Source organism: Sipha flava, unplaced genomic scaffold (assembly GCF_003268045.1).
Source record: "Sipha flava isolate LNK unplaced genomic scaffold, YSA_version1 130_pilon_pilon, whole genome shotgun sequence".
Classification (NCBI taxonomy): Eukaryota; Metazoa; Arthropoda; class Insecta; order Hemiptera; family Aphididae; genus Sipha; species Sipha flava.
The window spans coordinates 822,689-837,972 of record NW_020271756.1 but is presented as its reverse complement, the minus strand read 5'-3'; the positions used below and the strand labels follow the sequence as shown (position 1 = coordinate 837,972).

The following is a 15,284-nucleotide window of genomic DNA, read 5'->3' as shown; positions in this document are numbered from 1 at the left end:
AATTTTCAGTAAAGTAATCTGATATTGTAATGAATGCTCATTGTATGATTCTATTAAGTATCCAGTATAATTCTTCATGAACATAAACAATATTTTTCAAAGGACATTTAAAGTGCAATAACTACGAATAATAAAAACAATTCTAATAAGCATAATTTTAAGTGAGAATAGAATAAAATTTAAATATCATGAAGAATATAGTTATTTGTATGCAGTATGCGTATATTTTTATAGTATCTATACACAAAAAAATAACATCAATAATTTATGCATCTGCAACACATTTACACAAAATCATTTAAATCTAACTTTCTAAAAATAATTGACTTATATATATATATATACATATATGTTAGCGTTAATGTATGAAATTCCGTAATTCTATAAAATAACTAGTTATTCTATGGAATTACGGGTACTTTCACTTAATGTATTGAATGAATCCATAAATACATACTTCAACTAGTAATTCTATATACTAACTAGATATTTTATAAACTAACAATAATGGTATAGTTAATGTATTTAAAACGATTATTATATTAAATATAAATATTAATTTATTTCACGTTAATTTATTTGAATTATTAAAATCTTAAATAAATTTTAAATAACAATAAAAAGTCAATAGTTATCAATAGTTTTTTATTATAGTATTATAAACTTATTCTATTATTATAGTTATAATTATTAAATTATTTTTTTTTTTTTACAATTTACAATTTATTTATTAATACACGATCTTTTTGGATGGCATTTAGAGTTACAAATTAAATTATTTTTTAAACATATGCACCGTTTTGTGGTGCACTTTTGTTGACATATGCATTTGAAAAACCCATGACAATTACCTAGTGATTGGGATTCGGATGCCTTTCAAAGACAAATAATATACATCTGCATCTGGAACGTCAATAAGCGTAATAAACTTTTCTGTACATAAACTAAAACACATTTGGGAGTGCTAATTTCGAAAATAGGGGTTCTAAGCACACCCAAGACCCCCCAAATTGCGCCTATGCCCTCGCGTAAAGTTGTTTTACAATTTCTTCACTTATTAAAAAATCATATTTTTCTTTTAGCGAAAACGTGTTATTAATGTTAATTAATTTATGGTAACGTTTTGTTGTGGTATTTTTTATAATTGTTTCAAATGTGATTTTCATTATAAAGCATATTTAAGTTTTTATACTATTTAACACTGAAAATTATCAAACTAATTATCAAACTAGGTAGAATCAAGGTACACTGTTAAGGTAAGTGTCCACTTGAGATTATAGCTCGAGAGAAAGTCTCAAGATTGATCTCAGGGTGTTATCCATTTTAGGTCACTCGCGGTCTCGAGATAGGTTTTTAAGACTCGAAAGTGTCATTAATCTCGATACCAAGACAATTTTATGTCGACTAGAGGGTACACATGTTTTTTTTTACAAAATTTGAATGTTTTTTCTTTCTTTTTTTACAAAATGGATTCGCATCAGGCCCTAACTTTTATAATTGTGCATAATATTGTACAAAAACAGAAGATAAAAGAAAAAAGAAAAAAGAAATGTTGGGTTAGGAAATGGGTGAACCGTCGAAGTGATTTGGGAGCCGCTTCAAATCTTGTAAATGAGCTTCGGTTGGAGAACGCACAGCAGTTTAAAAATTTTATTCGGATGTCTGCAGTGCAATTTTAAATGCATTTGTATTTAATAAAACATCAGATTTTCAAGCAAGATATACAATTGCGTGAAGTGATTTCTGTTCATGACAGATTAATGGTCACCCTTCGTTTTTTGGCTTCAGGTACGCATGTGGATTTATATATATATATATATTGTTTTGTTTCAATATCTCTATCCAATTTTTGGCGGCTGATTTTAATGTTGATGTTTTCCTAATATGTGTATTTTAAATAATTGCATGTTTATATCAGCCGTCAAGAATTGGATAGTGGTATTTATACAAAACAGATACAAAGATAATATTTATAGCTGAGGAACAAAGATATATATATATATATATACAGGGGCGGATAAGGCCGCCGGGACACCGGGATTTTCCCGGTAGGCCGCTGCTTATATTGACGAAAATGGGCCGATGAAAAATATTACTACTATATTAATACTATTATACATGTACATCATTGATTATATATTATAGCATAGATTGTTCACTGCAGTAAAAAAACTGCGCGTTAAATGGCGAGTGCCGTTACGAGGCTGCGTGTCTAGTTGTGGCGGGTGCCGTCAAAATCGCTAGAGTAGTTCACAGGAGTGGGGATCTGTAACGGACGTTACCGAAGGCGTTAAATAATATTGCGTTTGTACTTGATATAAATTACGGGAAAAAATATTTATAGACATTTGAAATTTTAGATTTTTTTTAGTTTCTTTCCATAAAATATAAATAAAAAAATTTTAGTTCTCAGAAAATGTTTGAAATTTTAATACTATGTTCCTCATACATTATTCTTACTCCTGTGAAAAATCTTAAAAATCTGTAGTCACAATTTTTATAAATAAACATTTGAATTTGAAATGTTGTTAAAAATGACAAAATCAACTTTTCACTACAAAAAGTAGGTACTTTTTGTAGTGAAAAGTTGATAAGCATTTCAATATCAATTCTTTAGAAATAAAACTTGTATAGGTATATAATATAATAAAGAAGTTGTTTTATCCAGTAAACAAAAAAACACAAATTACAGGAGCAGCTCAAACATTTTTAATTACGCGTTTAAAATTTAAATTTTGATGAAATCGGGTGTTCCGGAAATATATATTAAACGACGTTAGTTATTTCATCGTAACTCAAAAATCATAATTATAATAACAATAGGAGAGACTTGAGATTTTCACAGAAGACTTATGAAAACATTTTCTAGAGGTGGTGTAAATTTTAAAAGATTTCGAAAAATTTTATTTTATAATAAGTATTTTAAATTTAAATATTTTTGCTTGTCATCATGTTTTTATCTTTTTATTGTTTGAAAATTAAATACTAATTTCTTCACAAGTTTAATGACAAAACTATTTTTGAAATTATAATGATCATGTTGTATAAAATTAAATTCATCAGATGAAAATAATAATAACAATATCGTTACAAGAAATTAATGTGAACAGTTATAGAAATTGATAATAAATCATCAATTTAATTCTTGTAAGTATTGATGCAAAATCAAATCAAATCTTATCAGTAGATGCATTAAATGTATTGACGCCAGAAAAAGTTTATCATTCTACAACAGTAAATAACTTTGATCATACAAATTCAGCATCGTCTATTTTTAGTCCAACATTATCTCTAACATAAAATACAAGAAAATATATTTCTGATTTAACTAAATTACCTTCGTCGTCTGAAAAATGCAATTCTACATCTTTAAATACTTGTTCACGGTAAAAATTACAATTAAAAAACGAAGAATTAGAAAAACGTTGTAAACAATTGTCAAAATTATTGGAGAAAAAAAGAGCAACTATTAGTTTTTTAAAAATTAAAATTAAAAAAAAACAAAATCAAATATTAACGAATTATATCAGTCAGTCAATTTTTCATCTACAAGTTCAAAAATCTAGTAACCATGAAAATTAACCATAAAAAACTTAAACAATGGAATACTGAAGAAAAAAAATTATCCTTGTCACTTTACAATAAATCGCCATCGACATATAAATTTATACGCCAAAATAAAATCATTTTACCCGGTGAAAATAATAATATATAATCAATGATGTACATATACAAATAAAAGTAAATAATTATAATACTAATAATATATATTTAAATCTAACTTAAATCTATAAATATCATAGTAAATTCCTTTAAAATTAAAAGAAAAAAAAGTATTTACAGTAGTATTAGATAATTTTAAATGTAATTTTTTTTATGTATTATTTTAATCAAAAATTAAAAATTAAATTTTATTCAAAATTTCGAGTGCAAATTTTTTTTTTTTAATGCATATTTTAACATATTAGTGCATAATACTTATGCCTTTCGAAGATCTTTTAGTGCGTATTTGATTTTTTTTTTAATGCATACAATTCCGTGCTATTATGATAATTGATTGTTCAGATTTAAATTATTATATATAGTCACTAATAATACGCCACGGCAAAGTTGATTACTGATATATCATGTTTTTCTAAAATAATTATACACGAATCATGTAAATAGTATAATATTGCTAAAATGTTGTATAACCAGGCAGTGGCGTGTTGAGCTAATTTTTGGTGAAGAGCAAAAATGTTTATACCGTAAGGTACCCTTTATTCATCCTAAAGGCATTTCCACCACAACAAAACATTTACAATTTAAAAAATATACGTATACGACTGATTTGTATAATTAAATGTACTTACTTAATTACATAGTTAATTTATTACACCTCATTAATTATTTTGTATCTTGATCTATGCAGTGTGTGTGAATTTTGAATAATGTTGTTAACATTGGTATTGCAACTAGTTAGCACCAATTGTTTCTAAAGTAACGGATCATATACAGTACATTTGTGCACCAAATATTTACTATCACTTAAAACATTTAATATGATGTTATGATTTATCTATATTATTGTTAAGTATTTTTTAGCAGAGGGACACCCACCTACTAAAAATTTCAAAGGAGCCATTGCTCCAAAATAATATCATCATCACGCCACTGTAACCAGGTATGCTTCAAAACGAATTAAAAAGAAAAAGAGGTGCAGAAAATAAAAAAGATAAAAATCGTAGAGTTGTTAGATGAGAGCAAAACATGTGTAAAATTGGATATTAAAACCATTGATTATAAATACTAGTATTTATAATCAATGGTATAACATATATTATTTAAGAACGTCGAAAAAAAAGGTGGCGATTGCCGGGTTGGTTCTCTCAAAGTTGAGGTAATTGTTTAGTTGGAACTTGGATATAATCATGCGGGCCGCTGTATTCTATTTTTCCCGAGCCGGTCAGATTATGCCTATCCACCCCTGTATATATATATATAGTATTTTTAGTATTAGATTAAGGTCTACATGCTTTATTTTTTGATATTACCGTTAATGGATTCAAGAAAAAAAAATTACGTTTAAATAAGGCTTAAAAATCCTCTTCCCAGTCGTATGTATAAGTATAATATAACCACTTCTCAGGCAGAACATAGTTATAGTTTTATAGTTGATCAGTTTACAACTCATAGATTATAAACTAAAGAGTAAATTAGTAACTTTTTTAATTTTTCTGCAAAATTATACCAGTGGCAACCCGCGACCCATATCTGACATGACTTAACTTAATTTAATCTATTCTGTGTTACAACTAAAACACACTTATTTTGAAACCAGGGTTTTAGAAAATCTAAGATCGTATTCAAAACAATCAATCAATGTTACATGTCTAGTTTTTTTTATTTCATTCGTTAAATATTGTACAAATTACGGTTAGAAATATTGTCGTCTAATATCAACGAGTCATGCAACATTCTTGGTGACGCATCATTGAACACTGGTACAAGTGTTATTACTCTGTAAACAAAGTTATTCACTAAAAATATTTGATATGATTAGAAAAAGTCAACAAATCAGTCACAAATTAGTTTTCAAATTTAAAGTTAAATTTCTATGCAAATATTTATTTGTATGTTTGTTCTTATATTTTTTTATTTCTCAATAGTGTTATCAAGTTAATAGTATATCAAGAGAATAATATCATATTTGTGTGTAGTTGATATAACTTCGAGCTGACAGGTAAATTATGTGTATTGTCTCTTACATAGTTGTTTTAGTTCAAAATTTATTGATGGATCTACATTCAACTTCTATTTTAAAATAACTAATTTTACATTAATTATTTTTCCCCGTTATGTTTGTAATTTTTGGACATTAAAATATACAATATCCATTGATGTATTTTTATAAAATATTTTTTGATTTAGTATTTATACATTGTTTGATAATACTTATATTATACTTATTATATTGTATAGATTTATTCTTATTAAAATATGTTGAAATGTTGTTATTGTTTCTGTTAAAGCCATGTAATGAACATTTATTGTTATCATTATTGTAGTATTTTTAATCTTCGTCAATTTTTTTTTTTTTACAAATGATAAAGTTATATTATTTTTATCAACTAGATTTGTTTAAATAATCAATAATTTATTTATTATTTAAAATTATATAGTTACTTAAATAGTTTTTAATATTATAGTATTATTGTAGATCAAAAATGTTTATACTGTTCTTTAGATAAATATTAGTTATATATTTTTATAGATATAAACATAATAATGCATCGAAGTATAGGAAAACGAATTCGCATGGATGATCCTCCTCCTATGGAATATGATATACCATCTACACCAGGAAGTTCTATTCATCCAAGTCCTATGACACCTAGCCGCTCAGACTATCAAGAACATTACAATCCATATGCAAATTATCATAATGTTCAGACACCAAGGTAAAAAATAAATGTAGCAATAACTTTTGTTTTTATGTGACAAAATGTAATTGAATCATAATAAAAATAGTGAATACTCTTCTAGTTCTGAAATCTTTAGAATGAATAGTTTTCAAGAACCTGGAATATTAGACAATCATTGTGAACCAGCTCTTCAACAGGCTCAACAATCCCAATCTATGATGACTTATGAAACAGCTCCTCCACATGTTTCTCCGTCTATGCACGATGAAATTAATATGCAAGATCATCAATCTACTCAAATGCCTGTGAATGATGCAATGTCCAATTTAAATTTAGAAAATCAAATTCCATCAACTAGTGGTGGTATTGTTGATTCGCCTAGTGGTGGCCGAGTCACCAGAGCCAGAACTAGGGGTATGTTATAAGTGAAAAGTGGATTTAATTGATATTGCAATTTTTTATTGATACCCAGTAAATCAAATCTTATCAAATATGTTTACGAATCAGATTAATTACAGTCTTCCTACATAATTCTTACAGTCTTCCTACTTCCTACTCAACGATTTTGCAATTTTTTCAATTATTGCAATTTTTGTATACTTCACATGATAAAATATACAAATTATTATTTCCAAAGTGATTTTACAAAAAAAATATAACTACGACATACATTTTTACATATAGTTAAATGTAGTTTAGGGTTTTTAAAATTATATTTATCTGGGTTATCCACAAAACTCACAAACTTAGAAGAATCAAATAGTCAATTATTTAATAGTTTAAACATATTTAGTATAAATATTTCCGGTCCTAATGGAAAAATAGTTAAAGATAAATTAAAATATTTCTTAGAAAAAAATGAAGGATATAAAACTATTAAAACTTACTCTGAGATTATAATAGAAAATCAGTTAAAAAGTTTATATATTTTGTAAATATAATATAAATGTTCATAATATTGTTTAAGTAAGTAATTAATGATTATATATTTGATATGATTTTACTATGTAATTTTAATGTATTTCATTGCAATTTTAACATATTTTTAATGCAATTATATCCGGTCTTTAGTTATAAGTTTTGTAATAATAATTATGATATTTGTTATTTTCGTCATATTATTATCATAGGAGCACAATATCCTCCTCAAAGATCTACTATGTCACCATCACCACCTCCAGAAAAGAAACCAGAAAAGCGTAAACCTGGACGACCTCCTGGTAGACCCGCGGGATCAAAAAAACAGCCTGTTCAAATACAACCTGTTGATTTACAAGTTGAAAATGATGGAACATTGTATGGTGCCATTAGAAATGGTCGCATTTCTTTACAGGTAAAGTTTTAATCACTAAATATGAAAATTTATATATTTTTAAATTTAACAAAAATAGTTCTATTTTTTCATGTTTTATAGTTAATGCAAAATTGTAATTGATAATAGGTAACTGTTGATGATTGGATTGAACAGTATAAAATAAATAGAGATGAAGCACTTTTAGTATTGATGCAATTCTTTATCAATGCTGCTGGTTGTAAAGGTGTCATTACACCAAATATGTCAGAAACTATGGAGCATGCTGCTATAATTAGAAAAATGACAGAAGAATTTGATGAAGTAAATTACTAACTATTGTTGATTCTTTCATGTTATTTAATTTATTTGGATTTGTTTAGGAAAGTGGTGAATATCCTCTTATTATGAGTGGTATCCAATGGAAAAAATTTCGATCTAATTTTTGTGATTTTGTTGGTCATCTTGTTAAACAATGTCAATATTCTATTATATATGATCAGTATTTAATGGATAATATGATATCACTTTTAACTGGTTTATCAGATTCGCAAGTTAGAGCATTTCGACATACAGCTACGCTTGCTGGTAAATTATTTTTAGTAAATTAATTAAACCTTAAATATATTAAATTTATAATATTTACAGCAATGAAACTAATGACTGCTTTGGTGGATGTTGCACTAATTGTTTCTGTCAATTTGGATAATACTCAACGTCAATATGAAGCAGAACGTCAAAAAGCTAGAGATAAAAGAGCTAGTGACCGTTTAGAAACTCTAATGGCCAAACGACAAGAACTTGAAGAAAATATGGATGAAATTAAAAATATGTTGACGTATATGTTTAAATCTGTGTTTGTTCACAGATATAGGTGAGCTAAATAATAATATAAAATAAATAATTTATACATATTTTGCTCTATTCTTAAATTCTAGAGATACTTTACCTGAGATCAGAGCTATATGTATGGCAGAAATAGGTGTTTGGATGAAAAAATTCCATCAAAATTTTTTGGATGATTCTTATTTAAAGTACATTGGTTGGACTTTACATGACAAAGTTGGAGAAGTACGATTAAAATGTTTACAGGTATAGTCTAAAATATTATAAACTAATTAATTTTTTTATTTGATACAAACATTTATAGAAATAACATTGCCAAATTTTCTTAACACTGTACTTATTTAACAACTAAAAAGTTTTAGTAAAAACAATTTTATTCTTATTTAACTATGAAGTTATTTATATTTTACTGAATTTAAGTACTAACATTTTTTTATCTGAAATTTCACACAAATATTTTTCATTTGTTATAGGCATTACAACCTTTATATGCCTCTGAAGACTTAAAAAGTAAGTTGGAACTGTTCACCAGTAAATTTAAGGATAGAATTGTTGCAATGACATTAGATAAAGAATATGATGTTGCTGTTCAAGCTGTCAGATTAGTTATCAGTATTTTAAAGTAATGAAATAAAATTATTTTTAATATCTTCTATATAAATTGTAATATTGTTTTGTATGATATAATGTAGGCATCATCGTGATATCTTATCAGATAAAGATTGTGAACATGTATATGAACTTGTTTATTCTTCACATCGTGCTGTAGCTCAAGCTGCTGGAGAGTTTTTAAATGAACGTTTATTCAAACCTGAAGAAGATACAAAAACCATAAGGACAAAACGAGGAAAAAAACGTTTACCAAATACACCATTAATAAGGGATTTAGTTCAGTTTTTCATTGAATCAGAAGTAATTATTAGATTTATAAAAATTACAAACATATTTTCTAATGTTAAAATAATTTTGTTTTTAGTTGCATGAACATGGAGCCTATTTGGTTGATTCACTTATTGACTCTAATGAAATGATGAAAGATTGGGAATGTATGACTGATTTATTGTTAGAAGAGCCTGGTTTAAGTGAAGAAAAAATGGATGATCGACAAGAAACTAGTTTAATTGAATTGATGGTCTGTTGTATTAAACAGGCAGCAACTGGTGAGGCACCAGTTGGCCGAGGCCCAAATAGAAAAGTAAAACATTTTTATTTCATTTATAACAATAGTTACACAACTGCTTTAATTTATACTTAACTTAATGTTGAAATAATATTTCTTGTTTCTCTTAAATAATAAAAATTAGACTTTTCAAAGAATATTTACTTTTTCATCTAGACTAGTTATTAGTAACTATTATAATGTATAAAATAGTTTGCCCATGTAAGCTTATTGTTTTCTTTATCTTCCAAAATATCTACATTATAATTATAATAGTGTACCTATGTACTTTTTTAGTAAAATACTTACACTTTTCTTGAGTGTTACATTTTAATTTGATAAAAGTTATCATATAATTTTTTAAATGTTTCAAAATAAATATATAGTAATATATAAGCTTAGGGACTTATAGCTCTTAAATATACACAAATATGCATGCAAATATGCTTTTAAATTCATCAAAATAAGCATTATAATATGCATTGATATGCATTAAAAAAAAAAATGACCCCATAGTACATAAAATAAAACTTGTCCATTGGATTTAAAGGTATCTTTAAACTCCGAACAAAATTTTGTAATCGGTTACTCGTAGACTATTGTATTTTTGGTATTAAACAATGTTACAAAATATACACGTACGACGTTCTGCGTATCATTTGACGTTCTATGGTTGCGAGACACAAAAACAGCAACAGATAATAATTGCCTAAACTGAACACTTAACAAATAATCTATTATTCTATATCGATTATTATCTTTATCAATATCTGGTCGATATCCAGCGGGTTATATGGTCGAAACGAGAATATAGTATTATTTATACTTACATAAAAATTATAACGAGATATGAGAGATAGTTTGCTGATTGCATATTTCTGGAAGTATTAAGTCCTCTTAGTAAATTTTTTTTTCGATTGGTTGAAATATGTATTAATAGTTATAAGTATCTATAGTTTTTAATTTTAAATTAGAACAATATGTCAAAATATGCAAAATAAACATAGCAATTTTAAAATATACACTCTCCTACATAATCTATCAAGTATGTAAAAATATGCACATTCAAATTTTAGATCTGATATTATGGCACCAAGAAACAAATTTATTTTGCACTCTGCTATATTTAACAATAATTAAAAAAAGTATGCAAATGCTAGAAGTCCCTAAGTCTAGTAATATATGTTAAGATACCAAGTTTTTTATTATAATTTATATATGATTATTAATAGATGATGTCTGTAAAAGAAATAAAACAAGTGCAGGATGACAAACAAAGGCTAACTGAACATTTTATAAAAGTATTGCCTCCATTAATCGATAAATATAGAGCCGACGCAGACAAACTAATTAATCTGTTATCTATACCTCAATATTTTGATTTAGATATTTATACAACATCTAGACAAGAGTCTGTAAGTTAATTAATATAATAATTTTACTTCGTTTTTATGTGTATTATATTTTTATTAAATTATAATCTTGATACAGAATTTGGATTTATTACTTAAAAAAATTCATTTGGTTACTGATAAACATCAAAATGATGAAGTTCTTGAAACTTGTGCCAAAACATTAGAAATACTTTGTTTGAAAAACAATTCTACATTAGCTACCAGGTGTAGTGTTCAAAAAAGTACCTTGATGGATACTATCACTAACAAACATAGAGAAGCTATGGATGATTGGAATAATCTTATTGAAGGAGTAAATTAATATATTTTAACAATTAATATTTAATATTAATTTAACAATATATTTATATATATTATATTTAGAATGAGAAACCTGATGATGATGAAATCTATAATGTCGTTAATAGTATAAAGAAAATTTCCATATTTTATTCATGCCATAACTTAGGACCATGGAGTTTGTGGGATATTATATTTAAAGATTTAAAAATGGCTCATGAAGGATCAAAACCTTTGCCAGAAGAAGTAATTTTATTGTTAAATAAATAAAATATCTTATTATTAATTATATTTTCTTTATTATGAAAGGCTATCAAGTATAGTATTTCTGCATGTATGTTTGCAACAATGTGGGAACTAAACAGCATTGAAAATATTTTGGAAAATGGACGTAATGAAGATATTGAAGAGCAAGTAATGCAGGTTAAAACTAAACTCTTTGATTTTATGGATGTTCTACGTGGAATTTTGGCGCATTCAGCTAATCCTATATTTAAAGAAGAGGTAATCAGATGTGCTATATAATTTTTAATTACTTGTATAACATTTGTTTTAATACAAATTTATGTCCATAGGCTTATATATCAATATGTGATTTACTTGTTGTATTTTGTAATCAGTTGGGTGTTAAACACTATCCGGTTTTGGGAAATCTAGTTTATGATTCTGACAAAGAACTGCAGGATCTATTAAATAATTTTATTCAGAAAAATGTATTTGTATATGAAGAAGAAGGTGGTGATACACTGATTGTTCTTAAAATATTTGTTTAACAATCACCTAATTTTTGTATTTAATTGATTGACAGGTGTTCAAGATGAACATTCAAAAATTGAAGAATTACATAAAAGAAGAAACTTTTTAGCATCTTATTGTAAACTAATTGTGTATGGAATGATTCCTGTTACATGTGCAGCGGATATATTTAAGCATTACGTCAAAGTATACATTTATTTTAAATAATTAAATTAAGTAAGAAATTGTTTTATTTTTATCTATCCATTTTTAGTCTTATAATGAATATGGAGATATAATTAAAACAACAATTGGAAAAGCCCGTGAAATTAATAAAGTAATCTGTGCTAGAACTATGGTAGTAAGTTTAATTACATCATTTAGAGAACAACAAATAAACTGTGGTACATTTCGTATATCGAGATCTTCCCAAGAGTTCAGCAGTTTAAAGGTAGAATTTGTTAAACTAGAACAAAATAAAATTGACCATAATTTACTAAATTATATATTTTTAAAACTAGGAGTTAGCTAAAAGATTTGCTTTATCATTTGGATTGGATGCATTAAAAAATCGTGAGGCAATGGCAGCTTTACACCGTGAAGGTGTTTTATTCGCTGTAGGAACTGATGAAGGAATTGTCCAAGATGATCCATCAGTACCACCTCCACATGTTGCATTTTTGGAAATATTAGCTGAATTTACCAACAAACTTCTTAAACAAGATAAACGCATAGTGTATGCTCCATAATTTTGATTTATATTTTGAAAATTAATAATCTTTTTTAATATTATAGTCTCAACTATTTGGATAAACACATAACATCAGCAGTCCCCTCTAGTCGTAGTGAAGATTGGCAACCTTGGGTAATATATAGAAACAGCTTAATGCATGGTGATGCTGAACCTGGACCAATAACTTCCCGAAGGGCATACACACGTAGAAATAAAAAAGAAACTTGTAATTTATCTTTTCAATTATATTATACTAATTTAGTGATTCTGCACATAAATTATTATTTATTTTTAATTTTTCTATAGATGATGATGAAGATGATGAAGGGTCAGATCAAGATTTCGGGTAATGAAAACAATTTAAATTTGCTTAAATCAATGTTTTAAATTTTTTAAATATATATGTTTTTATTGCTTTTAATGTTATGCAAATATGATTTAATTTTAATTATTTATCATTATTATATTTTTATACATATTATGATTGGAGTCATAGTGTGCTTTAATTACTTAAATTTAAATAAATTTGCAATAGCTGTTTTTTTATTTTTATTTTTTTATTTTCAGTTACTAAATTTTAGCTGTAATCGTCAATGTCATCTTGGAGTATTTTAATGCACCATTGCGTGTTCCTATCCTGTAATAAAACAACTTTTGATGTCCAATAAATGTTCAATTTCTCTATTTAATAAGTTGATTAGTTAGTTAATTTGAATCATTAAATTGTATGTCAATTATTTTTGTATGAAAAACTTATTTTTAAATAAAATTTAATGCATGTATCAATTTAGCTAATATGATTGCTAACTAAAGTAGATTTAATTTTCTTAATTATTTTTAAGTAATTTCTATTGAATTTTATTCAAGGAAAATGTGCATGGAATTTAATTTTGGATTTTTAAAATATATAATTAGTGTTTCCATTCATTTTACTTTTTGTAAAAAACATTTTAAATATAGTTTCAAAGAACAGTTTTATTTGCAAAATTGAAGTATTAAATGGTAAGTCATCAAATAATAAAAACACTATATTTAAGTTACATAAGTATATATATATATTAAATATCAAAATAATCAATTAATAATAAAGATGATTCAATGTAATTTTATATACTCACTAAGTGTAATTGTGAAAATGGTAGGAGATGCCTTTAATCTCCTCTCAGATATTTTTAAGTAATAAAATATATTTATATTTATTGTAAACAAAAATTTATTTAAATTTTCAATTTTGTATTTAAATTGTTTAATAGACTATCTAAAGATAGTCTATTATTAAGACTGTATGGGAATAATTTAACAAGTACATTTTCTTATACTCTTATTCTGTTTTCTAGTTATTTATATAAATTAGGATATTATTTAATTTTCATTAAGTTATTTTTACTTTTTATTTATTATAAATAATAATAATAAAGGTATTACAAGTATGATATAACTTTTTTTTTAATTTAATTTAAACACTTTTCATTGTCGTTATATTTTAGTTATTGTTACTTTAGTTCACTACTGAAACAAGTAAATGTATAACTATCCTACTAAATATTTAAAGAAGTTGTTTAACTCTCAAATTGTACTTTGAAAGAATCAACTCGTTTTTTTTTGGATTAGGCTCACTTCTGATAAAGTAACTTAGATAATATTTATGAATCGATTATTATTAGGTATGTATATTCAATTTATGAAACATATTAAGCTCCACAAAAAATCGACGAACCATGATTTCTAATGAAAATGATAATTTATTCCTTTTCATAATTATTTTACGTAGAAAATAATTATTTAATAATTACAGAGCCCCAGTTGTCCAAAGTGAAGCACCAATAAAGAAGAGACGATCAAAGATAATCAAGTAAAATTATTTAAAAATCTAATATATCTAATTTACTAATGAAATTCAAATATATAATTAATTCTATAACAAGGTCATTACGATTCCAAGATAGTAGTCGCTCAGAATTGCATTCTGATGAAACAAATTATTCTGATAGTACTGGAGCAGGAGGATCTAGACCAACACGTCAATGTATAAATCGTTCAATTCCATATCGTTATATCCAAGAAGATGATGAAGATGATGAATGAAATTAAATTAATATATGTATATTAATTTGTATTTGAAATATTAATGTACTTGTATAGACATTAACAGTTATAAAAAATTAATATAATTAATAAATAATACGGTGTTGTATAAGTATATATTTTCTTATAATTAAAAATTTTAATATTCTATATTATTATCAAAATTAATAACTTATTAAACATTTAAAATATCAAATATATTAATTAATAATTGTTCAAATAAAGAATTATAATAAGAAACCTATAATAAAATGATAATTTCTCAAAATCATTTTCAGTACATTATATATTAAACATATTATACTTACAATATAGGACCAATTAATAATAAATGTCA

General features: G+C 25.6%; 1 protein-coding gene across 3 annotated transcripts; it reads left to right on the top strand.

Moving 5' to 3' along the window:
• The first annotated feature begins 5,552 nt into the window (after nt 1-5,552).
• LOC112694538 (cohesin subunit SA-1) lies at nt 5,553-14,986 on the top strand. Of its 3 annotated transcripts, none has more exons than XM_025570044.1 (23): nt 5,553-5,722; nt 6,254-6,440; nt 6,541-6,818; nt 7,535-7,737; nt 7,846-8,019; nt 8,079-8,283; nt 8,344-8,569; nt 8,634-8,787; nt 9,015-9,163; nt 9,234-9,453; nt 9,518-9,736; nt 10,933-11,115; nt 11,192-11,407; nt 11,479-11,640; nt 11,704-11,898; nt 11,970-12,129; nt 12,203-12,336; nt 12,404-12,580; nt 12,651-12,865; nt 12,925-13,088; nt 13,169-13,208; nt 14,658-14,714; nt 14,788-14,986. In XM_025570044.1, the coding sequence occupies exons 2-23, from the start codon at nt 6,268-6,270 to the stop codon at nt 14,945-14,947; spliced, it is 3,864 nt and encodes a 1,287-aa protein (XP_025425829.1). In that variant the 5' UTR covers nt 5,553-5,722; nt 6,254-6,267; the 3' UTR covers nt 14,948-14,986. The 3 variants fall into 3 exon arrangements, with proteins under 3 accessions (XP_025425829.1, XP_025425828.1, XP_025425830.1); XM_025570043.1 differs by having other exon boundaries at nt 5,554-5,722; nt 6,526-6,818; XM_025570045.1 differs by lacking the exons at nt 14,658-14,714; nt 14,788-14,986 and adding an exon at nt 13,430-13,648 and having other exon boundaries at nt 5,555-5,722; nt 6,526-6,818.
• Nucleotides 14,987-15,284: the final 298 nt, after the last annotated feature.

Bases quoted from the DNA above. Each gene is read 5' to 3' on its own strand.
- LOC112694538 (XM_025570043.1), top strand. From the start codon at position 6,268: ATGCATCGAAGTATAGGAAAACGAATTCGCATGGATGATCCTCCTCCT. The intron at 8,020-8,078 runs GTAAATTACTAA...GGATTTGTTTAG, and splicing joins TGACAGAAGAATTTGATGAA to GAAAGTGGTGAATATCCTCT. The intron at 12,866-12,924 runs GTATGCTCCATA...TTAATATTATAG, and splicing joins AAACAAGATAAACGCATAGT to TCTCAACTATTTGGATAAAC.